Source organism: Fringilla coelebs, assembly GCF_963513975.1.
Source record: "Fringilla coelebs genome assembly, chromosome: 6".
Classification (NCBI taxonomy): domain Eukaryota; kingdom Metazoa; phylum Chordata; class Aves; order Passeriformes; family Fringillidae; genus Fringilla; species Fringilla coelebs.
In genome coordinates, this window is record NC_140034.1 from 54,150,273 (window position 1) to 54,177,103 (window position 26,831).

Sequence of the window (26,831 nt, forward strand, 5' to 3'; positions counted from 1 at the left end):
AAAACAGTTAAAGGAGTAATGCCAAGAAAGAAAGAGAGAGGAGGGGTTCCATCCCCCCCCCCCCTTCTCCTGCAGATGTTCAAGGCAGGAAGAACCAAGAGATAAAAGTTACTAAAAATATATGAGATTTATTGTTTTGATGCTTGGAACGTGGTATTATGTTAGTTTTGCCTTACGTTTACTAGCTTGGCTCGCATTATACGAGCCTGGTGTGCATGTGTAACCCAAAGGTGAAATAAAGGACAGTGATGAAGAGGAGAGGCCTTCATCACTGGCGATGCCCAAACAGGGCTGTAATCACCTAAATGAGTGGCGGAGCATGCATACTAAAAGGTGGTCATAGGGCGGAGATAGAAGTGTGATGAGTCAAAACTGGGAGGAGACGGCTTCGACAGATAAGATAAAAGGGGGAATTTTTGGTTGGCACGTTTGTACATGAAGTGGCAAAGGTCCAAGGACCTTCACACTCCCTACCCCGCAGTAATCTTTTTGCTTATGTGCTATTATTGGTGCCAAATTATCTCTTATTTTAAAATGTTATATTGTTACTCTATCAAGTGTAATTGAATATATATTTTCTTAAGCTATCCAATTAAAATTGCTGCTACTTTAAATCTTGTTTGGCTTCTCCTTGATGGAATAATTGGGCAAATATAACAGGTGATATCAATCCCACATGTATTATCTCCTTCAGTGGTTGAGGCAGGAGATGGGGACACGGTGGTCACCTCCATGGATGGACGCTGGGCAGGCAGTGGGATGTGGCCCTGGCTGTGGTCAGAGTGGATGGGCAGTCAGTGCTTGGAGAATCCAGGGATGGACCATGTGGCTCCTCAGCAGCTCCCTGCAGTGGGAAGGATTCAGTGGGGAGGAGTGAGATGTGCAGGGGAGGAGGGCGGCGGGAATTGTGGGGTGGCAGAGTGAGGGGGGAGGGTTGGGCTGTTTGGATGGGGCATGTGAAAGGAAAGCTCAGGGCAGAGGAGGGGGGACCTGGGGAGGGCACTGGGGTCACTGGGAGAGGGTGGCAGGAACAGAGCAGCTGCTGGAGGAGAGGAAGGTGGGGTAGGGAGGAAGGAAAACATTGCACTGACCTGTTCCCTGTGGGGCAGCAGCAGGCAAAGGGGTCTGTGCAGATCAGCGGCGCTCCCTGGTACCTCTTGCTCCTTTGGGATCCGTGTCCTAAAGCGGCTCCTGCCAGGTCAGGGACATGAAGGAGAAAGTGCCCAGGTCACCAGGAGCTCCCCATTCCTGTCCCACCACCTGCTGTCTGTGCCCAATCCTGTTGTTGCCACCCAGGACTCAGTGCAGTCATGGAGCAGTCAGAAATTGCATCTTTGGCTATGTCAGAGCCCTACTTCCTCAGAGATATTTATCCTGATTGGATTTTTTTTTTTTCTTTTTCTGCTTCAGAGGAAATGACTTTTCTCAAAAGCTCCAAATGAAACTTTGGCTCATAATGTTATCCTGATTAGAAACACTCCTTCCCTGCAGATTGTCCTACTCTCCAAATGCCTTCCCTCATCAGACAGGTTTCTGCCATTCCTCGTTTCCCTTTCCTTTGGGGTCATTGTCCCTCCAGCAGCAGAGGGATGCTGTTGGTGCTGGCAGCACTGGAATGCTGGCAGTGCTGGAAGTGCTGATGAGTCAGCTGGGTGCTTCTCAGAAGTATCTCCCATTCCGGGAAGGGCTCCAGGATCATTGCGAAAACATGCTCTGGTCCCGAAGAAGAGCAGCTCAGCTGCTCCCTATCCTACCCCACCTCATTCCCACCCCTGATCCCCATCCCATCCTATCACATCTCACAGGTTTCCCAAATGGAGCCGTTCCCCACTCTGAGCGTGGCCTGTCAGGCTCTGCTGCCCTCCAGTGGGGAGATTTGGGATTACCGGCATCCAGAACTGCTCCAACCCTCTCCGACACTCTTCTGACCCCTCCGAAACTGCCTCAAACGCCCCTGACCATCCCCAGGCCCCCCTTTTCCACCCAACAGCCCCGATCTTGCCCTGATCCACCATGGACCCCAGCAGTGTCCCTGCTGCTCCTGGCCATAGAGTTCTAGGACCCAGGAGGGAGGAGGAAAGCCCAACTCCAATGTGTTATGAACAAGAAAAAGGTTATCCATTTTTTAGATTGCAAAGTTTGCAACTAAAACACAGAACTGCCAAGTGGGAGTCCTATTGAAAGTTTATAATTTCAAGTTGTTGTAATGTTCTGTTAACAATGTACTTTTTGCTGCCTGTTCTCAGTGACTGCGGGGCCGCCCAGGAGTGGTGGGGCCCGACCCCCCACCTTCGGCGCGGTCCCGCCCGGGCCGGTGATGATGTGGAAGCGGCCCCTCCCCAGCGCAGGTCCCGGCGGGGCCGGGGGAGCCCCCGCGGGTGGTGTCAGCGGGGAGTAGCCCGTCCCGGGAGCGTCCCGGGAGCGGCGGGCTGCCCCCGCTATGGGGCACGGGTACCAAGAGGGAGGGGGCACTCCAGGGGTAACAAGGTGGGGGGGGGGGGGGGGGGGGGGAGAGACAGCTGCTGGGCGTAGCCCGCTGTCTCCCGAGCGCTGGCACCCCAACAGATTGATATGCTAATACAGTCGTTAACGTTGTATTGTGTCAAGATCACCTTGCCTAGGCGAAGTAAACTACTGTTTCTCGATGGGATGGGAGGGCAATATCAAGATATATGTAAATAAATCCCAGACCCAAGGTGCAACGGGGTGAAAACCCCCAAACTCGTCTAATAAACCCCCAAAAGCAACGAGCCAACTCAATTAAGAGTAGAGCGGGGTCTAGGTATCAAGAACAGAGTTCCGAGCCTGCAAGAATGCTGGAAGCCTCGGTCTCCCCTCACCCTAGCTGAGAAGACCACAGCGCGAGTGAGGACCCCGGGACTGGCCAGCAGAAAGACACGGATATACCCTAGCACTCTCGTGAGGACGAGACCCCCAGCTCTGCCCCTCAGGGGTCAAAGCTGCTGCACATTCCTCCTCCTCTGAGTCACCTTAGGAGCAGCGACGGCGGAACCGCGGACCTGCCGAATGCCCCTATTCTGTGCTGATCACTTTTAATAAAGGCATCAAAAGGAGAACGGTCTCCTGCCCATTTTTTACACAATGTGCTTCTCAGGAGAACACAGGATGATAAACGTAGCTGGAGCCAGTGCAGAAACAGATTTGGAGTCCTGCAGTGCTTTTGGGGCAATTTCTGTAACAAAGAGCAAGAGCACATGGCCAGAGGAAAAGTTCAAGGCAAGGTCACCTTTAATATCTCAGTACTCAGTGAATACGAACACCAGAAACCCCTCTGAATGAACCTCCAGGGCCAGGAAAGGACTTGGAGTAGGAGGAGGACACATGGAAATTAGTTCTAGGAAAATGATATTTATGTATTAGCTAAGAAACACACTTTAATGACTGTGTGTGGTTTTGATGGATAAAATCCCTGTTGTAACCCCTCTCACCACACACAGATCAGGGAGAGAACCTTCTCTGTGTGATGTGCAGGTAAGGAATTCCTGCTTCCAAATGCTTCCCATTGTGCTAGAAAGTTTATGTCAGCCGATTGCAGTGTCAGGATACAGATGGGATGCACAGGGCAGAGGAGTGGGGAGCCAGGGAGGGCACTGGGGTCACTGGGAGAGGGTGGCAGGAACAGAGCAGCTGCTGGAGGAGAGGAAGGTGGGGTAGGGAGGAAGGAAAACATTGCACTGACCTGTTCCCTGTGGGGCAGCAGCAGGCAAAGGGGTCTGTGCAGATCAGCGGCGCTCCCTGGTACCTCTTGCTCCTTTGGGATCCGTGTCCTAAAGCGGCTCCTGCCAGGTCAGAGACATGAAGGAGAAAGTGCCCAGGTCACCATTCCCGTCCTGCTGGCTCCTCTCCGTGCCCTGTCCTGGTGTTGTTTCCCAGGGCTCGATGCAGTCACAGGGCAGTCCGAAATGGTTTTAAAATTTTGCTCCGTCATTGCTTCACAGCTTCGGGGTTGTTGATCCTGATTTTTTTCCCCTACAAATCAAGTGGTCTTTTTCTTTGTTATGAGAAACGACGCCTCACTTCTTAAAATTTTAAAAGTTTATTAAAATACAACACCTGAGAAAATAAGGTCCAGAGGCACACCGCCGAAAAGAGCAACAGCTTTGTACCCTCTCGGTAATCCACCCCCGGTAATCCATCCCCCACATTCGGACCCGTTCCGCTTTTCCAGCACAGCTCCGCCTCCGTCCCGCCTTCCCGGGGCTTGTGCAGCGCTTCGGGCTGTGCTGCCCACAGTGGGCAGAGATCAGCAGTACGGCTTTCAGCATGAACATGTGTTTGTGCAGAGACAGAAAAGTAGTTCTGTACCCCAGAAAAAATAAAAATATCTGTGTTCCTAGCGATGAAGATGATGTCAAAGATTGCTAATGAGTACTTTTACCTTTAAACAGCTCATCTTTAAAACAGTACTCCATAAGTTAACATAACCCATAAACACAACTGTGAAAAACACTTGTAGAAAATAAGAGAGAATTCACAATTCCAGATTTCCCAAAACAAATACTATTCATAAAAATAAAGAACTACGAGATAACTATTTTTCTTGTAGAGAAGTCTCCATTACATTAACAAGAGAGGCTTCTCTCCCTATGAAAACAAAAGAGAGACTATTCTAGAAGTACTAAACTGATTATATTGTAAGTTTTGTTTCTTTATACTCTCAGTAAGAAAGAAAAAGTGGTAAGGAGCAGAGAAGTGTTCTAAAAGTTTAATTCAGATTCTTATTACCCTTTATTTTGATTACTGTTAATGAATTTTTCTTTATGCCTTTTTAAAGTTTTAAACCTACTTTACATTTCTAATCCTTCCTCACAGCATGAAGTGAATATGCCAGTGATTAACCAACACTAAATCCAGCACACTCATTTGTACATTAGCAAAAAAAATCTCAAAATCAGCAAAATCTCAAATTAACAAACCACAACCACTACAGTGTGGAACCTGGTAACTGATTGTGGGGGCAGAACTGAGGTCTGTAGGGAATTAAAAGCCATAAATAGTGTGGGAAAAGGGAGGGAATTTGAAATGGGTGTCCTGCTGAAGGAATCCAGCAGCTCAGTGATATCAGCTGACATCTGAGAGTCCAGCTCAGATCCCTCCCAAAGCCATTTGCTCTCTGATATCTCCATGGGCAATTCCTTCCTTCTCCAATTGTTTTCCTGCTCCAGCTCTGTCCTGCCCACAGCCAGCAAGGAGGTATCTCCTGGCTTTTGTGCCAGGCACACCAGGCCAGGCTCCCACATCCTACTTGCCCTCTGTCCTGTCCCTCAGCCCTGCCTGTGCTGCTCCACATGGAAGCTGTGGCTGGGAAAAGATGGGAAAAGCCACGTTTGGAGGACAGCAGCGTTGCTCTGGTGTCTCTGTTGGTCACCCCTCCAGCTGTGTGAGGGGAGCAGAAGCAGCAGAGGTGTCACCAGGAGCACTTTGTGCCCTGCCACGGAGGGAGCCAGCCCTGCCTGCTGGAGCCAGCCCGGTGGGAAGGCATCCAAGGGGAGCTGGAATGAGGAGAGCCAGGACAGCTGGAGCCAGTGTGCCAACAGGCAGTGGAGCAAAGTGCCTGTCACGCTGCTGCTGCTGCTGTGCCTGTGTGGGATGGTGGGAATGGGGCTGTGCTCTGGCTCCTCAGCTTCTGCATCCACAGGAACCCCATCCCCCTGTGTGCTCAGCCTGGCCATGGCTGGCTTCACCTTCCTGCTCTCCATCACCAGTGCCCTGGGGATATTTTCTGTCCCAGAGAGCTTCTGCCACCAGCTGGGCTGGTGGGGTGTCACAGCTGGGCTGAAGGTCCCCATCCTCTTGGCTGTCACTGCCACTGTCTCCTCTCTGACAGCCCTCAGTGCTGTCACAGCTCTGTGTGTCCTGCCCATGTCCTGCTGGCCCTGTCACCGCTCCCAGCGCTTCCCAGTGCTCCTGTGTGCCCTGCCCTGGCTGCTCTCCTTCCTGCTCACTGCCACCCTCCATCTCTGCCCCTTGGTGCCCATGGCCTTGGTCCTGAGCTGCCTCTTCTCAGTGCTCACCCTGGGCTGTTCTGCTCTGGCCCTGCTGGCCAGGCTCCTGTGCTGCTCATGGAAACAGCTCCCAGGGAAGCTCCGTGCCCTGCTCCTGCTGCTCCTGTCATCTCCTTCCCCTTCTTCACTGCTGATTTTGGGCACTGGCTCTTGCTGAGGGCGTTTGACTTCTCTGTCTTTGCCCTCAGCACCTCTCTCCTGCTCAGCTGTGCCAAGAGCAGTGCCCACCCTCTGATTTACTTCCTGGCTGGGAGCTGTGCCAAGGAATTCACCCCCTCTGGTAGTGCTGCCTTGCAGAGGGCTTTTGGGGATGTGCCAGAGCCAGGGAATAGGGACAACACAGTGGAACCATCATCAGGTGGAATCATTATAAAAGAGAGGCATCATAAAATAGAAGCATAAAATACACAGACTTGGTAGGCATGCACAAGGATCATCAGAGTTGAGCTCCTGGCCCTGCACAGCCATCCCAACAATCCCAGCCTGTGCCTGAGAGGAGCATTGTCCAAATGCTCCTTGAGCTCTCCCAGGCTGGTGCTGTGTGCAGCAGGGGAATTCCTGCCTGGGGTGGAAGCTGAATGACCTGAGGAATCCTCATGGAATGGTTTGGGTTGGAAGAACCATAGAGATCATCTCATTCCATCTCTCCTTCTGCCATGGGCAGGGATACACAGGAAAACTTTTGGTTTGAAGTTTTTGCTCTTTTGAAAGGAAGCTCAGGTAGGGAGGGGCCTGGGTGTCACAGGAGACAAGGAAGGTGCTGAGAAGTAGAAAAAGTACATTGGAGGATCATGATCCTCCTGCACTTGGCCATGGGGGAAACCCCCTGGCTAAGCTGTTCTTCTCTGTAGAAGAGGTTCCACCATGGAAAGTTTCTGCTTTCCAATGGACAGGCAAACAGAAGACAGGGAGAGAAAAACCCTCTCAGGTGTGGAAGTTGCTCAGCTATGTTAATTATTAACAACTCTGTTAATAAATGCTCCTTAGGTGTTTAAACTCATGTGTGTCTCCAAAGCCTGACTCACCACCCACGGCTTTCACTCTCACTTCCCCTTCCAGAAGCAGTGGCATGTTGCTTTCCCGTGGATTTAAGGCAGTGGGAAAAGGAGGGACAACTTCCCCGTGCACAAGAGCTGTGGCTGCTGCCCAGGTATCTCCCAGGAGGAATGAGGAGCTCTTGGCACTGCCAGCATCATCCCAAGCCTTGCAGGCACGTGCCTTAGGAAGGGCTCTGGTATGAGACAGGTACCTGCCCTGCTCACAGACCAGCCAGAGGCTTTAGAATGGGATAAAAGAAGGAAATGAGCCATTTTGGACACTGTTTAACAGAGACAGGCTCTGCAATGAAGCCTGGATTTTCTTTATTAGACAATTTCAGAAGCTGGGACTACCAGAGTGAAAAGAAACAAAAACCATGAATCCAAATCTGACTGAGGGGTGGTTCCAGAATGACAGAGATCAGGACAGGCTGGGCTGTGGCTGAAGCTGCTGTGCAGAGTGGCTGTGCAGCTCCTCCTGAGGGTGGCCAGGTTCAGGATGGAGGTGGTCCAGGGCTTCCTTGGGCACTGATGCTGGGGAACCAGAGGATGGATGGCCCCATTGTGCAGGAGAGCAGCACAGCCCCCTCATCTCTGTGCAATTAAATGGTCCAAGCATCTGGTGATGGGAATTTCCATATTCCATGTGCTTTCTGCTACAGGCACAGGAGTTCAGTGGATTTCACTATCGACCCTGCACTTCACTCAGAAGGATTTAATTCTGGGATTCAAGAATGTGACAAATTCCCACTGAAAGGATAACGGAATGTTGCTGTCCCTCCCCAGCTCTGCAGCCCTGCCTGGTGTCCCTTCCCATCAGCTGGGAATGCAGGGCTGGCTCTGCTGGACAGAAGGGGAAGGATGCTCCCTGTGATCCCAACCCCTCTCCTGCCATTGGGAGGCACCAGCCCCGCAGGGATTCGGGAAATCACTGCCAGCCCATGCTGGGTGTGTCCCCAGGGATTAGGGTGTCCCATTCTTTGCAGGCAAAGAGCTCCCTGGAAACACCATGGAACTCATCTGCTGAGCAAAGGAGATGGAGTTCATTCCCTGGGGCTGAGGCCATGAGGGCCATTCCATGGGGAATAGAGCTGGGGAACAGCACTGAGCCCAGCTGCACTGCTTGGAGCCATGTGGATGCAGGAGGGAGGAGGAAAGCCATGCTCCAGTGTGCTCCCTGCAGAGCATGCCACAAAAATGACCCAAGGCAATGCCCCTGCTCCCTTGTCCTGCAGCAATACAGCACCACAGGGAATGGTGATCTTGTCACATGCGTATGTTCTGAACAATCTCTTTGCCCAGGATTTTTCTCCTGGGAAATAGAGAAGCCTCCGAGAAAAAGGAAAAGAATTTCATCTCATTCGCTTCTCCTGTGTTTTGCCTCTTGTCAAATGTGTTTGGCAATTGTTTATCACACAGGTGATTTTTTCATTGGTTTCTGCTGTGAGTTGTTTTGAGGCAATGGCCAACTTGGGCCGAGCTGTTTTGGGACTCTGAAGAGTCCTGAATTTTCATTATTAACTTTTCAGCATTCTGTAAGTATCCTTCCTGTATTCTTTAGAATTGTTTAGCTTAGTATTTTTTAATATAATATAGTATCATAAAATAATAAATTAGCCTCCTGAGAAGATGGAGTCAGATTCATCATTCCTTCCTTTGTCTGGGCACCCTGCAAACACAATATGATCCTGTGGATATTGATTAATCAGGAGGCTCAAGGAGACCTTCAGCCACTCTCCTGGGTTCATCAGCAGAGCGGTGGAAGGGATCAACATGCTCAGACCCCCGTGTCCATGGCAGGATCATTTCTGCAGGCTGCTTTTTCTTTCGGTTTTTCAAAGACCCTCTGGAGGGAGAGCCAGAGGGACCCCATGGAGAAGGGCCTCCAGCGCTGCCCTGCCAAGAAGTAGATGAAGGGTTTGATGCTGTTGTGGATGCAGGTGAGCAGGAAAACAACCTGAGAGGACACAGTGATGTAGCTGAGCTGCTGCAGGAAATTGCAGATGCTGAGGAGGAGAGGGAAGAGCACAATGACGAAGATAATGAGGTCACACCTGTTGGGTTGCTGCTGCTGGGAGCCACACTTGGCCTTAGTGAAATCCACTGTGCAGGAAATGAGCACAGGTGCAACAAAGAGGAGCAGCATGATGGCGTTCATGGAGATGAGAGCTGCCTGGCAGTGCTCCTGATCGTGTGATGGGCACAGGAGGGTCACTGTGGGAATGACAGTGAAGAGAGCAAAGAAGGCCCAGTATTGGACACTTCCCACCAACCACCTCAGGCACAGAGGAAGGTCCCAGTGGCAGCAGAGCTTCCAGAGCTTGTACATATATACAATAGGTCTCCTAGACATCAGCCATAACAGCGCCCAGTAGTGCGAGACCACTGACAGCTGGAAAAGGAAATTCAGGTACATCAGGGGCACTATAGGAGAGCAGGATATGTCCTCCACCAGGAAGAGGAGGGTGCAGGGGACTGTGAAGAGAAGGAAGAGGAAGTCGACAACAGCCATATCAAAGATGCCAGAGTTCTGCTTTTCAGGGTTAGGAACCAGATGACAGCCCTGTTCCCAGCCAGCCCAGAGAGGCAGATGAGCAGTGTCACACTGTGTATGGCCACACTGGTGACATCTGGCTCACACAGATCATCTTCTTCAGTGGGTGAGGCAGGAGATGGGAACACAGTGGTCACCTCCATGGATGGACGCTGGGCAGGCAGTGGGATGTGGCCCTGGCTGTGATCAGAGTGGATGGGCAGTCAGTGCTTGGGGAATCCAGGGATGGACCATGTGGCTCCTCAGCAGCTCCCTGCAGTGGGAAGGATTGAGTGGGGAGGAGTGAGATGTGCAGAGGAGGAGGGCAGTGGAAATTGTGGGGTGGGAGGGTTGGGCTTGTGTGCAGAGGATTGATAAATAAGAGAGAATAAACATTTTCAACTCTCCTGAAGTTGCTCAAAGACAAGTGGCCAATAAGTGGCCAAAAAGATTAAAGGACATAAAGATGTGGACCCAGGGTGATAAATGTGGCTGCAGCCAGTGCAGAAACAGATAAGGAGGTCCGCAGTATTTTTAGGGCAAATTCTGTAACCAGAAGCAAGAGCACATGGCCAAATGGAAATGTTCAAGGCAAGGTCACCTTTAATATCACAGCACTCAGGGAATATGACCACCAGAGACCCATCTGAATGATCCTACAGTAGTATCAAAGGACTCCCAGTAGGACATGGATGCGTGGAAATGAGTTCTAGGAAAATGGTGTTTATGTACTAGATAAGAAAGATTTTAAATGTCTATGTGTGGTTATGATGGATAAAACCCCTGTTGTAAAGTCTCACTACACACAGATCAAAGAGAGATCCTTCTGTGTGTGCTGTGCAGGTAAGGAATTCCTGCTTTCAAAAGCTTCCTATTTGCTAGGAAGTTTATTTCAGCCGATTGCAGTGTCAAGATACAGATGGGATGCTCAGGGCAGAGGAGGGGGGAGCTGGGGAGGGCACTGGGGTCACCGGGAGAGGGTGGCAGGAGCAGAGCAGCTGCTGGAGGAGAGGAAGGTGGGGTAGGGAGGAAGGAAAACATTGCACTGACCTGTTCCCTGTGGGGCAGCAGCAGGCAAAGGGGTCTGTGCAGATCAGCGGCGCTCCCTGGTACCTCTTGCTCCTTTGGGATCCGTGTCCTAAAGCGGCTCCTGCCAGGTCAGGGTCATGAAGGAGAAAGTGCCCAGGTCACCAGGAGCTCCCCATTCCTGTCCTTTTGTCTCTCTCTGTGCTGTATCCTGCTGTTGTTTCCCAAAGACTTGGTGGGGTCACCATGGGGGAGTAAGAACTTGTAACTTTGCCTGCATTAGAGCATTAGAGTTTCATTTCTATTGGTTTAATAGGATTTTTTTTAAAAATTGTTTTTCAAAAGTAGTGAGTTTTGTCAATACCCCACTCAAAGAATAGAATGGTGTCTTTTCATCCTGATTAGAAACACTCCTTCCCTGGACCATGTCCCATTCTCTGACTGCCTTCCCTCTCCTGACAGGTTTCTGCCATTTCTCATTTTTCGTCCATGAAGGGCCATGCTCCCTCCAGAAGCAGAGGGATTCTGGTGGTGCTGGTGGCACCGGAATGGTGCCAGTGCTGCCAGTGCTGGTGAAGCATCAGGCTGCTTCTCAGAAACAACTCCCTTGCTGGTAAGAGGTCTGGGATCATTACCAAAACCTGCCCTGGGCCCAAGGTAACAGAGCTGAGCCAAGAATTCCCATTTTTTCATTCAAATGCAGGCTCACACTGCCCAAGGGAAGGGCAACAAACAGTTGCTTTGTGTTAATTTGGCACAGCCTGGTTTTTTGGTGGCAGGGAAAAGCCACAGAAAGGGGCTCCTGTGAGAAGCTGCTGGAAGCTTCCACCATGTCCGACAGAGCCAATTTCTGACAGCTCTGATGATGGACATGCTGCTGGCCCGATTAGAGAGGTTGGTGACGCCTCCAGGATGACATATTCAAGAAGAAAATCAAAGCAGCACACACACAGTTTTTCCCAGGGATGGCCAGTCATGCTGCTGGGGCCATCCTGCTGCGGCCACTGCCTCCTGTGGCAAGCCTTGCCTGCCTGGCCACCCCTGGCCAGCCGTGCTCTGGGCAGCAGGGCAGGGGTGGCAGTGGCAGCTACTCCTTCTCAGCACCCCACACGAAGACAGGCGTTAATTTGTGCCAGTGCCCGCGGCGGCTGCCCCTGCCTGTGTGGGGGCGGGATGCTGTGGCTGGTAGTGAAAACATGGTGAAAGATTTCCCAATGTGGATCCTGGAAAGGACCAACCTCTCGGCACTGCGGAATATAGGAAGAGTCTTTGAACTGATAGAAGTTGTGGGCAATGGTACCTAAGGGCAGCAGTTTTTCTTCTAGACAGAGAGGGAGATGAGGACATGTGAGGGAAGGCAACATGGCGGCACCAAGGTCAAGGCTCCCTGAAGCATTCCCTTCTCCAGGCTGAACACCCCCAGCTCAGAGAAGCCTCAGGGAGGGGGTGATGCCCCGAGGAGACAACGGTGACACACACAGGTGTGACCCTGCTCCTGGAAGGGGGTGGCTGTGCTGAGGAGCACGGACTCCATCTGCCCTTGGAGCTGCACCATCCCAGCCCGCTGAGGGAGAGGCCAAAGCCAGGGCAGAGGAAGAATTTCTGAAGGCACAAAACCACCAGCAAGGAAATCAGTAAAATCCAGTGAAATCAATAAAAATTTTTATAATAAGCAAAGGCGCACCAAAGTGCTATCGCTGTGTGTGGGTCTGTGTGTCTGTTCAAGGGTGTGTGACAAAAAACCACAGGGTAAGGATAAAAAGGAAGGAAAGAATAAAAAGGAAATGGGTCTAAAAGATTTAGAGCAATCAAACTTAACAGTGCTTCAGGTAGAGCTTAAAGTTAGACATTCAAAAGAGGAATATGCCTAAACAGCATTTAACCTGCGTCTTTTAGTTCCATCCAGGCCTGACTCGCTCAGATGTCTCAGGCACTCACACACCAGAGAGAGCGGCATTCCTGCCACATTGGCCCTGGCAGATGCACACAGACAGACAGACAGACAGACAGACAGGCAGTCAGTGCAAGGTACCTGTGAGAATTCCCCTGGCAGGCAGTGCAGTGCTCCCTGCGGATCCCTTTGCATCTCCTCCCTGTGCCAAGGCTGGGCCTCGAGCCCTGGGGGATCGGCCCAGGAGCCGTCGGCGTTCGGGGATCAGCCCAGGGCAGCAGCCGGGAGAGATCCCAGCCCGGAGAGGCCCCAGTGCCAGGGAGCTCCTGCTCAGCGCTGCTGGGCCCAGGAGAGCTCCAAGGTCTCCTCTGGGCGCTGCTCACAGGGCCCCAGGGATGGCGGCGCTCACAGCAATGTCCCACCCTGGCCACACCTGGGGCCGGCAGCTTCCCGTGACGGCGGCAGGGCAGGGATGCTGGGGCATTCAGGGGAGCAAAACCATTCCCAAGGCTGTGGATGAAACCCCAGGAGGTCGTTGGACAGCAGCAGCTCCTGGGAGCAGAGGGTGTTTCTGATCAGCGCCACAGGAGCTGAGCCCAGGGGCTGCTCCTCAAGGCTGAGGCCTCACAAGCACGGATCCGAGCCCAGAGCGGCCTGGAAAGGGGCTGGGGATGCACCAGCACAGGGAGGGGGACCCTGTGGGTATGTGTGCATCAGGAGACTCAAGCAATCTCTCAGCCACTGTCCCAGGGTCCCTCAGCAGTGCAGTGGAAGGGATCAACAGGCTCAGACCCCTGTGTCCACAGAGGGATCATCTCCACAGGCAGTGTTTTCTTCTGGCTCCTCAAACACCCTGTGGATGGCCTCCCTTAGGGACTGAATGGAGGAGTGCTTCCTGCAGCTCTCCATGGAGCAGTGTGTCCAGCAGCTGCTCATGGAGCAGTCTCTCTTCCAGCTCCCCACCAAGAAGTAGATGAAGGGTTTGATGCTGCTGGTGATGCAGGTGAGCAGGAAAAGCGCCTGGGAGGGCACAGCCGTGTAACCGAGCTGCTGCAGCAGAGACCAGAGACTGAGGGGCAGACTGAAGAGCACAATGAGGAAGATAACAATGTCGACCCTCCTGTTCTGCTGCTGCTGGGAGCCAGGCTTGAGATGAATGAAGAGGATTGTGCTGGAAATGACCATGGGTGCAGCAAAGAGGAAGAGGTTGAGGGCGTACATGGAGGTGAGAGCCACCTGGCATTGCTCCTGCTCGTGCGACTGGCACAGGGAAGTCACAGTGGGATTGACGGCGATGACAATGAAGAACAATGCCCAGAACAGGATTTTCATCACCACCAACAGCAGGCGCTCAGGCAATTGGTAACCACAGAAAAAGGGGCAGAGGATGGACCGGCACCTCTCGATGCTGATGAATGTCAGGCGGTACAGCCCTACACTGTAGGAGACCAGTGACAGCTGGGAAAGCAAGCTCAAATACAGCAGGGGGATTATAGCAGAGCAGGACAGTTCCTCCACAAGGAAGAGCAGGGTAGAGGGGACCAGGACAATGAGGAAGAGGAAGTCAATGCTGGCTTGGTTGAATGCTAGAAAGTAAGTAGTGGCATCAATGTGGAGGAGCCAGGGGACAGCCCCGTTCCCAGCCAGCCCACAGAGGCCGATGAGCAGCGTCACAAAGTCCATGGCCACGTTGGAGACATTGATCTCACACTGACCTGCTCCGTCAGCTGGTGAGGTGAAGAGAGGGGACGCGGTGCTCACCTCCATGGATGGACGCTGGGCAGGCAGTGGGATGTGGCCCTGGCTGTGGTCAGAGTGGATGGGCAGTCAGTGCTTGGAGAATCCAGGGATGGACCATGTGGCTCCTCAGCAGCTCCCTGCAGTGAAAAGGATTCAGTGGGGAGGAGTGAGATGTGAAGGGGAGGAGGGCAGTGGGAATGGTGGGGTGGGAGGGTTTGGCTGGTGTGCAGGGGATTGATAAATAAGAGAGTATAAATGTTTTCAATTCCCCTGAATTTGCTTAAAGACTAACTGGACAGAGAGATAAATAAATGCAAAGATGTCGACACAGGATATATATGTTTCTGGAACAAGTGGGGAAAGAGATAAGGAGGCAAAGAGTATTTTTTGGGCAAGTTCTGTAACAAGAACCAAAAGCATGCAGTCAGAGGAAAATTTCAAGGCAAGGTCATCTTTAATATCTCAGCACTCAGGGAATATGACCACAAGAGACGCCTCTGAATGACCTTCCAGAGCCATCAAAGGACTCCAGAAGGACGTGGATGCATGGAAATGAGTTCTAGTAAAAAGGTGTTAATTTACTAGATAGTAAAGGCTTTTTTATGTCTATGTGGGGTTATGATGGATAAAACCCCTGTTGTAAAGTCTCAATACACATAGAAATAGGGAGAGATCCTCTGCATGTCCTGCTGGTAATACTTCACTGGTAACAGCATTAGTTGGTGTTAGGAACTTTATTCTGTCTGATTTTGGTATCAATCCTTATCCATGCCATGCCATGCCATCCCATCCCGTGGCACCTCCAGGCCTTGAAGAGCTGCCCATCAGGGTCTGCCGCCCTCCAGTTGGGACATTCGGGATCAGCAGCATCCAGAGCCTTCCCGTCCTCCTCCAGACCCTCCCAGAACTCTCAGACATTCTGGACCCGTCTGAACCCCTCCAGGCCTGCCCTGGGACTGGATGTTCTCCTACAACAACCCCTCTCCATCTGAGACCATGAGCACTGTCTCTCCTTTTCCCAGACATTCCAGCCTTTGTCCCTTGAAATAAACAATTCAGCAAAGAAAGAACGTGAACAGCATTTAGCTGGAATGGTACCTCATGCCTTAACCTTGCTTCCAGGCCTGACTCGCTCAGATGTCTCAGGCACTCACACACCAGAGAGAGCGGCATTCCTGCCACATTTCCATGGCAGATGCACACGTGTGTGCACACAGACAGACAGACAGTGCAAGGTGCCTGTGAGAATTCCCCTGGCAGGCAGTGCAGTGCTCCCTGCGGATCCCTTTGCATCTCCTCCCTGTGCCAAGGCTGGGCCTCGAGCCCTGGGGGATCGGCCCAGGAGCCGTCGGCATTCGGGGATCAGCCCAGGGCAGCAGCCGGGAGAGATCCCAGCCCGGAGAGGCCCCAGTGCCAGGGAGCTCCTGCTCAGCGCTGCTGGGCCCAGGAGAGCTCCAAGGTCTCCTCTGGGCGCTGCTCACAGGCCCCCAGGGATGGCGGCGCTCACAGCAATGTCCCACCCTGGCCACACCTGGGGCCGGCAGCTTCCCGTGACGGCGGGAGGGCAGGGATGCTGGGGCATTCAGGGGAGCAAAACCATTCCCAAGGCTGTGGATGAAACCCCAGGAGGTCGTTGGACAGCAGCAGCTCCTGGGAGCAGAGGGTGTTTCTGATCAGCGCCACAGGAGCTGAGCCCAGGGGCTGCTCCTCAAGGCTGGGGCCTCACAAGCACGGATCCGAGCCCAGAGCGGCCTGGAAAGGGGCTGGGGATGCACCAGCACAGGGAGGGGGACCCTGTGGGTATGTGTGCATCAGGAGACTCAAGGAATCTCTCAGCCACTGTCCCAGGGTCCCTCAGCAGTGCAGTGGAAGGGATCAACAGGCTCAGACCCCTGTGTCCACAGAGGGATCATTTCTGCAGGCAGTGTTTCCTTCTGGCTTCTCAAACACCTTCTTGATCGCATCCCTTAGGGACTGAATGGAGGAATGCTTCCTGCAGCTCTCCATGGAGCAGTGTGTCCAGCAGCTGCTCATGGAGCAGTCTCTCTTCCAGCTCCCCACCAAGAAGTAGATGAAGGGTTTGATGCTGCTGGTGATGCAGGTGAGCAGGAAAAGCGCCTGGGAGGGCACAGCCGTGTAACCGAGCTGCTGCAGCAGAGACCAGAGACTGAGGGGCAGACTGAAGAGCACAACGAGAAAGATAACAATGTCGACCCTCCTGTTCTGCTGCTGCTGGGAGCCAGGCTTGAAATGAATGAAGAGGATTGTGCTGGAAATGAGCATGGGTGCAGCAAAGAGGAAGAGGTTGAGGGCATACATGGAGGTGAGAACCACCTGGCATTGCTCCTGCTCGAGTGACTGGCACAGGGAAGTCACAGTGGGATTGACAGCGATGACAATGAAGAGGAAGGCCCAGAATAGGACACTCATCACCACCCACAGCAGGCGCTCAGGAAATTGGCAACCACAGAAAAAGGGGCAGAGGATGGACCTGCACCTCTCGATGCTGATGAATGTCAGGCGGTACAGCCCCATGTTAAAGGCGAACAGTGACAGCTGGAAAAGCAAGCTCAAATACATTTGGGGCATTATAGCAGAGCAGGACAGTTCCTCCACAAGGAAGAGCAGCCTGGAGGGAGCTATGATGATGAGGAAGAGGAAGTCCGTGATGGTCTGGTTGAAGATGAAGTCAGTGATGGCATCAATGTGGAGGAGCCAGAGGACAGCCCCGTTCCCAGCCAGCCCACAGAGGCTGATGAGCAGCGTCACAAAGTCCATGGCCACGTTGGAGACATTGATCTCACACTGACCTGCTCCGTCAGCTGGTGAGGTGAAAAGAGGGGACGCGGTGGTCACCTCCATGGATGGACGCTGGGCAGGCAGTGGGATGTGGCCCTGGCTGTGGCCAGAGTGGATGGGCAGTCAGTGCTTGGAGAATCCAGGGATGGACCATGTGGCTCCTCAGCAGCTCCCTGCAGTGGAAGGATTCAGTGGGGAGGAGTGAGATGTGCAGGGGAGCAGGGCGGTGGGAATGGTGGGGTGGGAGGGTTTGGCTGGTGTGCAGGGGATTGATAAATAAGAGAGTATAAATGTTTTCAATTCCCCTGAATTTGCTTAAAGACTAACTGGGCAGAGAGATAAATGGCTGTGAGAGATAAAGATATGGACACAGGATATATATGTTTCTGGAACAAGTAGGGAAAGAGATAAGGAGGTAAAGAGTATTTTTGGGGCAAGTTCTGTAACAAGAAACAAAAGCACATGGCCAAAGGAAAAGCTCAAGGCAAGGTCATCTTTGTTATCACAGCACTCAGTGAATACGAAGACCAGAAGCTCTTCTCAGTGAACCTCCAGACCCATCAAAGGATTATAGAAGGACGTGGATGCGTGGAAATGCATTCTAGGAAAATGGTGTTTATGTACTAGATAAGAAAAACCTTTTAATATATGGTTATAATGTATAAAAACACTGTTGTCAAGTCTCACAAGGCGCGCAGAAATAAGGAGAGATCCTTCTGTGTGTCCTGATGCCCTAATACTTCCATTGGTAACATCATTGGTGAGTGTTAGAACTTTATTCTGTCTGATTTTGGTATCACTCCTCATCGATCCTATCCCATGCCATGCCATGCCATGCCATGCCATGCCATGCCATGCCATGCCATGCCATGCCATGCCATGCCATGCCATGCCATGCCATCCCATCCCATCCCATCCCATCCCGATGTTTCCCAGTCCCTGGCCACTCCCTGGCTCAGGTGTGGCCTGTTGGGCTCTGCTGCTGCCCAGTGGAGATTTGGGGTTGGTGGCACCCAGAGCCCTCCTGCCCCCTCCAGCCCCTCTCTGCCTGATGCCTTGGGCTGGCTCCCTAGAGCAGAGGCCAGACAAGGTGGAGAGAATAAAAGGAGGCATTGAGGAAAGGCCTTCAAAAGGTTCACCCTGGGCACTCAAAGCCTCTGAGAGGGGCTACACCCAAAATGGACAATGGTCATGAGTGGTTCAGACAGATTTAGGTTTGGTCCATTCACAAATCAGGGGTTGCTCCTCCAATGACAGCTTCAGGTAATGAAGTCACTTAGCCCCAGTTTGCCCTCCCCCAATTCCCTTTTGTCTGTACTTCTCTGGGCCTGAGGCAGTAGAGTGTCCTTGAATTGCAGGCCTGGAGGGATTGTTTTGTGTGACCAAAATGTGAGGACAGTTAACTCACACTTTCCATGGAGTTTAGAGTTATGCACTAATGCAGTACAGGATGTGAAAAATGGCAAGGCTAAAATCCTAAGGCATCATGCCCCTCTCTGACATCCTCTAGAAATTCCCCCCAGGCTGCCTTCCCCTCCAGACATCCCCGCTCCTCTCCTGCCCCACTCAGGACCCCAGCAGTGTTTCTGCTCCTCCTGGCCATTCCATGCTTCTCCAGCCCAATGGACACCAGTGGAGCCATCCCTCTGTGGCCTCTTGTTTGTGTCCAAAGGAGGCTGGGGGGCTGGAGACCAGGGATGGAGCTGGGGAGGGGCATCTCCAAGGGAAAGACGGCCCCAAAGCCTTCCGGGGCAGCCTGGGGTGAGCAGCCCGTGGGGAGGGACTGGAGCCTCAGGCACGGGGCTGGGAGGGATGGGAAGGACGGGAGGTGGGTGGGCTGCATGGGGAGTGGGGTGGGAGGGTGGGGTGGGAGGGGTGGGACATGATGGAGCTGCTGGGAAGGTGTGGGATGTGGTGGGGCTGGAGAGAAGGTGTGGGATGTGCTGGGGCTGGAGAGAAGGTGTGGGATGTGCTGGGGCTGGTGACCTCAGGGAAGCCCCAGGAAGGGGGGTGATGCCCCGTGGAGCCCTTGGTGACAAACACAGGTGTCACCCTGCTCCTGGAAGGAGGTGGCTGTGCTGAGGAGCACGGCCTCCTCCTCCCCTTGCTGCTGCACCCCCTGAGCCTGCTGAGGGAGCAGCTGGAGGCAGTGGAGAGGAAGAATTTCTGAAGGCAGAGAGACCTTTGCACCTGGCTCACAGCATTAAAAATTAAATATCTCTGGGGAGATCTCTGCTGTGACACTGACAGAGCACTCGGGGTGGGGAATGCTGAGCCCCTGGGCCATCGTGTCCGTGCCAGCCCAGCTCTGGCACTGGGGATCATGGCTGCTCCAGGGAGCACAAGCCATGGCTGTGTCCCCTCAGACACCAAGAGGGTGTTTAGGTCTAACAGAAAAAGTGTGTTAGACTATTAACAATTTGGAATCAAAATTGTGAACATATTGGAAATTTATTTGCTATACATAGGTTAAAAGAAACAGCAAGTTTTAGGCATTTTTATACACTATAATATCCAAGATTTTTTTCTTCATCATGGTAAAGGTGTTTTGTTTGATTTAATTACTACCAGAATATGCCATCTGTCTTAGTTTAATAGATAACCTGAATTTTTTTCCCAGCTAAACAATGTTTTAATTTATTTGATGTCCTGCATAGACAATTCCCATTAATTAAGTTTTCTGAGGTTTGCAAGCCTAGGAAATGGCTCTCTCATTACCATTGCAATTTATCTCTTGCAATTTATTGATTATGTCTTTTGGTATGTATAGTCTTCTGAAATCCTAATTCTCTCAAAATATCCTTCTTATTCTATGATGTCCAATTAATTTTTATTTATATAATAACCATTAAAAATACTTTATTGAATTTTGTTCTCCAAATATTGATTAAGTCTATAAGGGGTATGGGTCGATTGAGTTTTCTACTGACACTCAGCCAACATAGATCTAAATCAAAACCAGCTAAAAAAACACAGTCAAATATGCCTTGACTAATTAAACATAGTTCATTACAGAAATTTCTAAACAGTCACAAAATTCCTGGCTAATTACCTCTCTGTCCTTTCCCTCCAGCCACATTCCTGGCTGGCAGCAGCAGCCAGAGGAAGCTGGGAAGCGCTGGCAGAGGGGGCAAAGGCAGCTCAGGGTTCACGGTGCTGTTTATTGATATCAGACCTCAGTTGGATGCAGGAACCAGGTGCCAGGGGGAATTCTGGGGTCACAGCCGTGTGGGGAAGGATCCATTTGGGAGTAAAGTGCTCCAGGACCTGTGAGGGAGGAGCAAATCCATCCTCCAGTGTGCTCTGTGCAGAGCATCCCTCCCACATGGCCCCTGTCACTGCCCCTGCCCCTGCCCCCTTCTCCTGCAGGAATAAAGGTGGGAGGGTGATCCTAAGTCACTGCCCCATGGTCCTGCATCGGGGCACTTGAAGGGTTCAACAGGCTCAGCCCCCCGTGTCCCTGGTGGCATCATTACTGGGGGCACTGCTCCCCCCTGGCTCCTCAAAGACCTTCTGGAGGCACTCCCTGAGGGACTCCATGGAGCAGCACCTCCAGCACTTTGTTACTGAGATGTGCAGGCGAGGAGGGCAGTGGGAATTGTGGGATGGGAGATAGAGGTGGGAGGGTTGGGCTGGTCAGCAGGGGAGGTGGAAGGGAAGTGCAGAGCAGGGGATGGATGACCTGGGGAGGGCACTGTGGTCACTGGAGAGGGTGGCAGGAACAGAGCAGCTGCTGGAGGAGAGGAAGGTGGGGTAGGGAGGAAGGAAAACATTGCACTGACCTGTTCCTGTGGGGCAGCAGCAGGCAAAGGGGTCTGTGCAGATCAGCGGCGCTCCCTGGTACCTCTTGCTCCTTTGGGATCCGTGTCCTAAAGCGGCTCCTGCCAGGTCAGGGACATGAAGGAGAAAGTGCCCAGGTCACCAGGAGCTCCCCATTCCCATCTCCCTGGCTCCACTCCATGCCCGGTCCTGATGTTGCTCCCCAAGACTCGGTGGAGACAAAGGGGAGTGGCGAAGTCAAAAATTGCTACTTTGCCTACTTCAAAAATTCAGTTCCTCTGAGTTGTTTATCTTGGGTGTGGCTTCTTTCTTTTTTTTTTTTTTTTCTTCTTTTTTTTTTTCAGTAGAGGAAGTGGGTTTTTCAGAAACTGTAAATGGATTTTTTTTTTAATTGGCTTCTCTTTCCCTCCTGATGAGAAACACTCCTTCCCTGTAGAGTGTCCCATTCTCCAACTGCCTTCCCTCTTTAGATAGGTTTCTACCATTCCTCATTTCTCTTCCCTGAGGGGTCATTGTCCCTCCAGCAGCAGAGGGATGCTGGTGGTGCTGGTGGCACTGGAATGCTGGCTGTGCTGGAAGTGCTGGTGAGGCAGCTGGTGCTTCTCAGAAACAACTCCTGTTCCAGGAAGGGCTTTGAGATCATTGCCAAAACATGCTCTGAGCCGAGGAAGCAGAGCTGGGCTGCTTCCTCCTCCTATCCCCATGCCATCCTCATCCCTGCTCCCCATTCTGATCCCTATCCCTGTCCCCATTCCCACCCCACTCTCCATCCTCACCCCATCATTATCACATCCCACAGGTTTCCCAGACGGATCCATTCCCCACTCCGAGCGCAGCCTGTCAGGGTCTGCTCTCCTCCACTGGGGAGATTTGGGATTGCTGGCTTCCAGACCCCTTCCAACCCTTTCCTGACACCTTCAAAACCACCTGCAACATCCCAGATGGTCCCTGGGGACCCCAGTGCCCCCCCCCCAGGGAACAATCTCAATCTTCCCCCGTTCCACCTGGGACCCCAGCAGTGTCCCTGCTCCTCCTGGCCATAGGGTTCTAGGATCCCGGAGAGAGGAGGAAAGCCCAGCTCCAATGTGCTCCTCAGGAGAACAGAGGATGATAAACGTAGCTGGAGCCAGTGCAGAAACAGACAATTAGGCCTGCAGTGGTTTTGGGGCAATTTCTATAACAAGAAGCAAGAGCACATGGCCAAAGGAAAAGTTCAAGGCAAGATCACCTTTAATATCTCAGCACTCAGTGAATGTGACCACCAGAGACCCCTCGGAATGAAACTCCAGGGCCAGGAAAGGACTTGGAGTAGGAGGAGAACACATGGAAATTAATTCTAGGAAAGTGATGTTTGTGTATTAGATAAGAAACACACTTTAATGTTTGTGTGTGCTTATGATGGATAAAACCCCTGTTGTAAAGTCTCGCCACACACAGAACAAGGGGAGATCTTCTGTGTGTGCTGTGGAAGTGAAGAATTCCTGCTTCCTAATGCTTCCCATGGTGTTTGAAAGTTTATTACAGCCCCTTGTGGTACTACTTCCCAGCCCCATCTGTACCCCACTTGCCATGCCATGCCATGCCATGCCATGCCATGCCATGCCATGCCATGCCATGCCATCCCATCCCATCCCATCCCATCCCATCCCATCCCATCCCATCCCATCCCATCCCATCCCATTCCATGGCCACTCCCCAGGTTGAAGCTCTGGCTGTTGGGCTCTGCTGCTCTCCAACCAGGACATTTGGGACCAGCAGCATCCAGAACCTTCCTGGAGCCTCCTGCCCCCTCTGACACGCCCAGACCCCCCGGCCCCGCCAGCCCCGCTCCACCCGGGAGCAGGGACATCTCTGCTGTGACACTGACAGAGCACTCGGGGTGGGAATGCTGAGCCCCTGGGCCATCCTGTCCGTGCCAGCCCAGCTCTGGCACTGGGGATCATGGCTGCTCCAGGGAGCACAAGCCATGGCTGTGTCCCCTCCCTCCAGCCACATTCCCAGCTGGCAGCAGGAGCCAGAGGAAGCCGGGAAGCGCTGGCAGAGGGGGCAAAGGCAGCTCAGGGTTCACGGTGCTGTTTATTGATATCAGACCTCAGTGGGATGCAGGAACCAGGTACCAGGGGGAGTTTGGGACCACAGCCGTGTGGGGCATGATCCATTTTGGGAATCTTGTTCTAGAACTCATGAGGGAGGAGCACAGCCATGCTCCAATGTGCTCCCTGTAGAGCATCCCTTCCACTTGGCCCTGGCAATTCCCTGCTCCATTCTCCTGCAGGAATTAAGATGGGAGTGTGACTCTGTGGATATTTATGAATCAGGTGACTTAAGGAAACCCTCAGCCACTGTCCCAGGGTGCTTCGTCAGTGCAGTGGAAGGGATCAACAGGCTCAGACTGCCATGGAAGCATTGGAATCATTCCCTGGTGGAATCATTGCTGCTGGCAGTGTTTTCTTCCAGCCCCCAAAAGACCCTCCAGAGAGATTTCCTGAGGAACCCCATGGAGCAGTTCTTCCAGCATCTCCCTACCAGGAATTAGATGATGGGTTTGATGGTGCTGTTGATGCAGGCAAGCAGGAAACCAGGCTGGGAAGGAAGAATGGCGTAGCTGAACTGCTGCAGGGAATTCCAGAGGCTGAGGGGGAGAGTGATGAGGAGACAGAAGAAGATAATAGTGTAGAGCCTTTTGGGCAGGCCCTTCGCTGAGCAACATGAGTCCTGAATGCAGAAGAATATGCTGGAAATGAGCATGAAGGGAGCAAAGAGGAGGAGGTGGAGGGTGCCCATGGAGATGAGAGACCATGGCAGTGCTCTTCATGACACTGGCCCAGGGAAGGCACTGCTGGACTGAGAGCAATGACAGCAGAGAAGGCACTGCAGGGCACTCATCACCACACACGGCAGGCACCTGGAAAAGAAAGAGCAGCAGCAGCAGGAGGAAGTGAAGGCTGCAGAGCCACACCCTGAGATGTTCATGAACACCACAGGGTACAGCCCCACGCTGGAGCATGAGAGCGACAGCCGCAAAAGGAAGCTGAAGTGCCCCAGGGGCACGACAGCAGAGAAGACCACATCCTCTGCAAGGAGGAGCAGTGTGAACAGGAGCAGGAGGAGGAGGAAGAGCAAGACAGCAACAGCCGGGGTGAAGATGAAGTTGGTGGTGAAGCCGATGCTGAGGAGGCAGAGCACAGCTCCCATGCCCAGCTAGCTCACAGAGGCAGATGAGCAGTGTCACACGGTGGGTGGCCACACTGGTGACATCTGACTCACAGAGATCATCTCCTTCAGTGGGTGAGGTGGGAGATGAGGACTCAGTGGACACTCCATGGATGGACACTTGGCAGGTGGGGGGATGTGGCCCCAACTTGGGAGCTCTCGTGTTTGTTTTTACCTGACCCCAGCCCTCTGGGCAACCTGTGCCAGGGCCTCACCACCCTCACAGGGAAGGATTTCTTCCCAATATCCAATCTCACCCCACCCTCTGTCAGTGGGAAGCCATTCCCCCTTGTCCTGTCACTCCATCCCCTTGTCCAAAGTCCCTCTCCAACTCATCTGGAGCCCCATCAGCTCCTGGATCATGAAGTGTTTGCCCTTGAAAGGATTGGGCTGGGAGGGGATGTGAAATTCCATAGCTGGGGACACAAACACGGTGTCACAGGGAAGAGAGGGGGCAATTCTCATCCCAGGGCCAGCAGTTTCCAGGAGAAGCATCCCAGATCCTTGAGGCACATGTTAGCCTGGAATCATCTCACCTCACCTTTCTAGGAATTGCTTGGAATTCACTGTAGGCTGCTGTCTGACTCACAAGGGAGTGTAGAAGATGACTCAGAGGAAACCTGCAAATTTCTAAAGTTAAAGCCAAGAGAGCAGCACAGATTTGCCTCTTCTCAGAAGAGATGACATTGCTGAAATCCCAAATCATCCCTCTGCTGTGTGCCTGTGTTCCAACTCATGCAAAGAATTGATTATTGCATGAATTCTCTTGGAAAACTGTGTAGTGAGGGTGAAGTACCACTGAAATTGTGGTATAGAAGTGGTTTAAATAGATTAGAACCAGAAATCAAAGTTTACCAGCACATTTGTAGTGCAGGGTCCTAAGGATCCAGGCACAGGAAAGAGAGGGAGCAAGTTCAGGCAGTTCAAAAGATTTTGGGATTGGAGTTGCTTTAAACATGAAGGAAGAGGCTGAGATGGAGACCAAGTGCCTTGGCCACAGGTGTGGTTGCTGAGGCTCTCTCCTGTTGCTCATTTGCTGGGCAGAGTGCAGAGCAGATGAGGAGCAGAGCCCTGCTCCCGTGGCAGGCTCTGGAGCAGCTGCCTGTGTGTGAGAGCCCTGGAGAACACGAGGCAGCACGGAGAGCAGGGGCTGCGGCAGGAGCTGGGACAGAGCCCGCGCCGGGCGCTGCTGGGGCTCAGCCGCCCTTGGGCTGCGCTCCCCTTTCCCAAGGGACCATTGCAGGGAGCCTCCTGAAGATCCCGGCCAGGGACAGCAGCTGGAGGGTGGAGGTGAGGGGAGTGCACTGCGGGGAAGTTCTCCAGGCTGCCAGAGGAAACGAGGTCAGACTCTTCTCTTCCACCTTAATCAGGGCCCCCTCTTTGGGTGGAACCTGGGTATGGATTGTGGGGGCAGAACTGAGGTCTGTAGGGAATTAAAAGCCATAAAGAGTGTGGGAAAAGGGAGGGAATATTGAAATGGGTGTCCTGCTGAAGGCATCCAGCAGCTCAGTGATATCAGCTGACACCTGAGAGTCCAGCTCAGATCCATCCCAAAGCCATTTGCTCTCTGATATCTCCATGGGCAATCCTCTCCTTCTCCAATTGTTTTCCTGCTCCAGCTCTGTCCTGCCCACAGCCAGGAAGGAGGTATCTCCTGGCTTTTGTGCCAGGCACAGCAGGCCAGGCACCCACATCCTACTTGCCCTCTGTCCTGTCCCTCAGCCCTCCCTGTGCTGCTCCACATGGAAGCTGTGGCTGGGAAAAGATGGGAAAAGCCACGTTTGGGGGACAGCAGCGTTGCTCTGGTGTCTCTGTTGGTCACCCCTCCAGCTGTGTGAGGGGAGCAGAAGCAGCAGAGGTGTCACCAGGAGCACTTTGTGCCCTGCCACGGAGGGAGCCAGCCCTGCCTGCTGGAGCCAGCCCGGTGGGAAGGCATCCAAGGGGAGCTGGAATGAGGAGAGCCAGGACAGCTGGAGCCAGCGTGCCAACAGGCAGTGGAGCAAAGTGCCTGTCACGCTGCTGCTGCTGCTGTGCCTGTGTGGGATGGTGGGAATGGGGCTGTGCTCTGGCTCCTTGGCCAGCAGCAGTGCCCACCCTCTGATTTACTTCCTGGCTGGGAGCTCTGCCAAGGAATTCACCCCCCCTGGTAGTGCTGCCTTGCAGAGGGCTTTTGAGGATGTGCCAGAGCCAGGGCTTAGGGACAACACAGTGGAATCATCATCAAGTGGAATCATCATGAATGAAAGACATCATGAAACAGAGCTATAAAATATCCAGAGTTGGGAGGGATCCACAAGGATCATGGATTTGAGCTCCTGGCCCTGCACTGGACATCCCAACAATCCCAGCCTGTGCCTGAGAGCATTGTCCAAATGCTCCTTGAGCTCTCTCAGGCTGGTGCTGTGTGCAGCAGGGCAACTCCTGCCTGGGGTGGATGCTGAATGACGTGAGGAATTCTCATGGAATGGTTTGTGTTGGAAGAACTTTAGAGATCATCTCATTCCACCTTTTCTTCTGCCATGGGCAAGGACACAAAGGAAAACTTTTCCTTTGAAATCTTTGCTCTTTTGAAAAGAAGCTCAGGTGGGGAGTGGCCTGGGTGACACTGGAGACCAGAAGGGGCAGGGAAGTAGAAAAAGTACATTGGAAGATCATGATCCCCCTGCACTTTGCCTTGGGACGACCCCCCTGGCTGAGTTGTTCTCTCCAGGATAGGAGGTTCCATGGAAAGTTTCTGCTTTCCAATGGAAAGGCAAACAGGCGAAAGGGAGAGAAAAACCCTCTCA

The 26,831-nt window shown here is 52.7% G+C and overlaps 3 protein-coding genes across 3 annotated transcripts; all 3 read right to left on the bottom strand.

Annotated features, from left to right (window-relative positions):
* Positions 1-8,703: 8,703 nt before the first annotated feature.
* On the bottom strand, positions 8,704-9,760 carry LOC311155175 (mas-related G-protein coupled receptor member B4-like; the record flags this gene model as incomplete). Its single annotated transcript, XM_084208106.1, is given in 2 exon segments — positions 8,704-9,598; positions 9,601-9,760. Coding segments are annotated over 2 exon segments (918 nt in total). The 3' UTR covers positions 8,704-8,840.
* Positions 9,761-13,299: 3,539 nt separating this feature from the next.
* Positions 13,300-14,280, bottom strand: LOC311155164 (mas-related G-protein coupled receptor member A1-like; the record flags this gene model as incomplete). Its single annotated transcript, XM_084208095.1, has 1 exon — positions 13,300-14,280. One exon carries the CDS (start codon positions 14,278-14,280, stop codon positions 13,300-13,302), a length of 981 nt encoding a protein of 326 aa, XP_084064221.1.
* Positions 14,281-16,137: 1,857 nt separating this feature from the next.
* Positions 16,138-17,115, bottom strand: LOC311155166 (mas-related G-protein coupled receptor member D-like; the record flags this gene model as incomplete). Its single annotated transcript, XM_084208097.1, has 1 exon — positions 16,138-17,115. The coding sequence occupies one exon, from the start codon at positions 17,113-17,115 to the stop codon at positions 16,138-16,140; it is 978 nt and encodes a 325-aa protein (XP_084064223.1).
* Between the last annotated feature and the right edge of the window lie 9,716 nt (positions 17,116-26,831).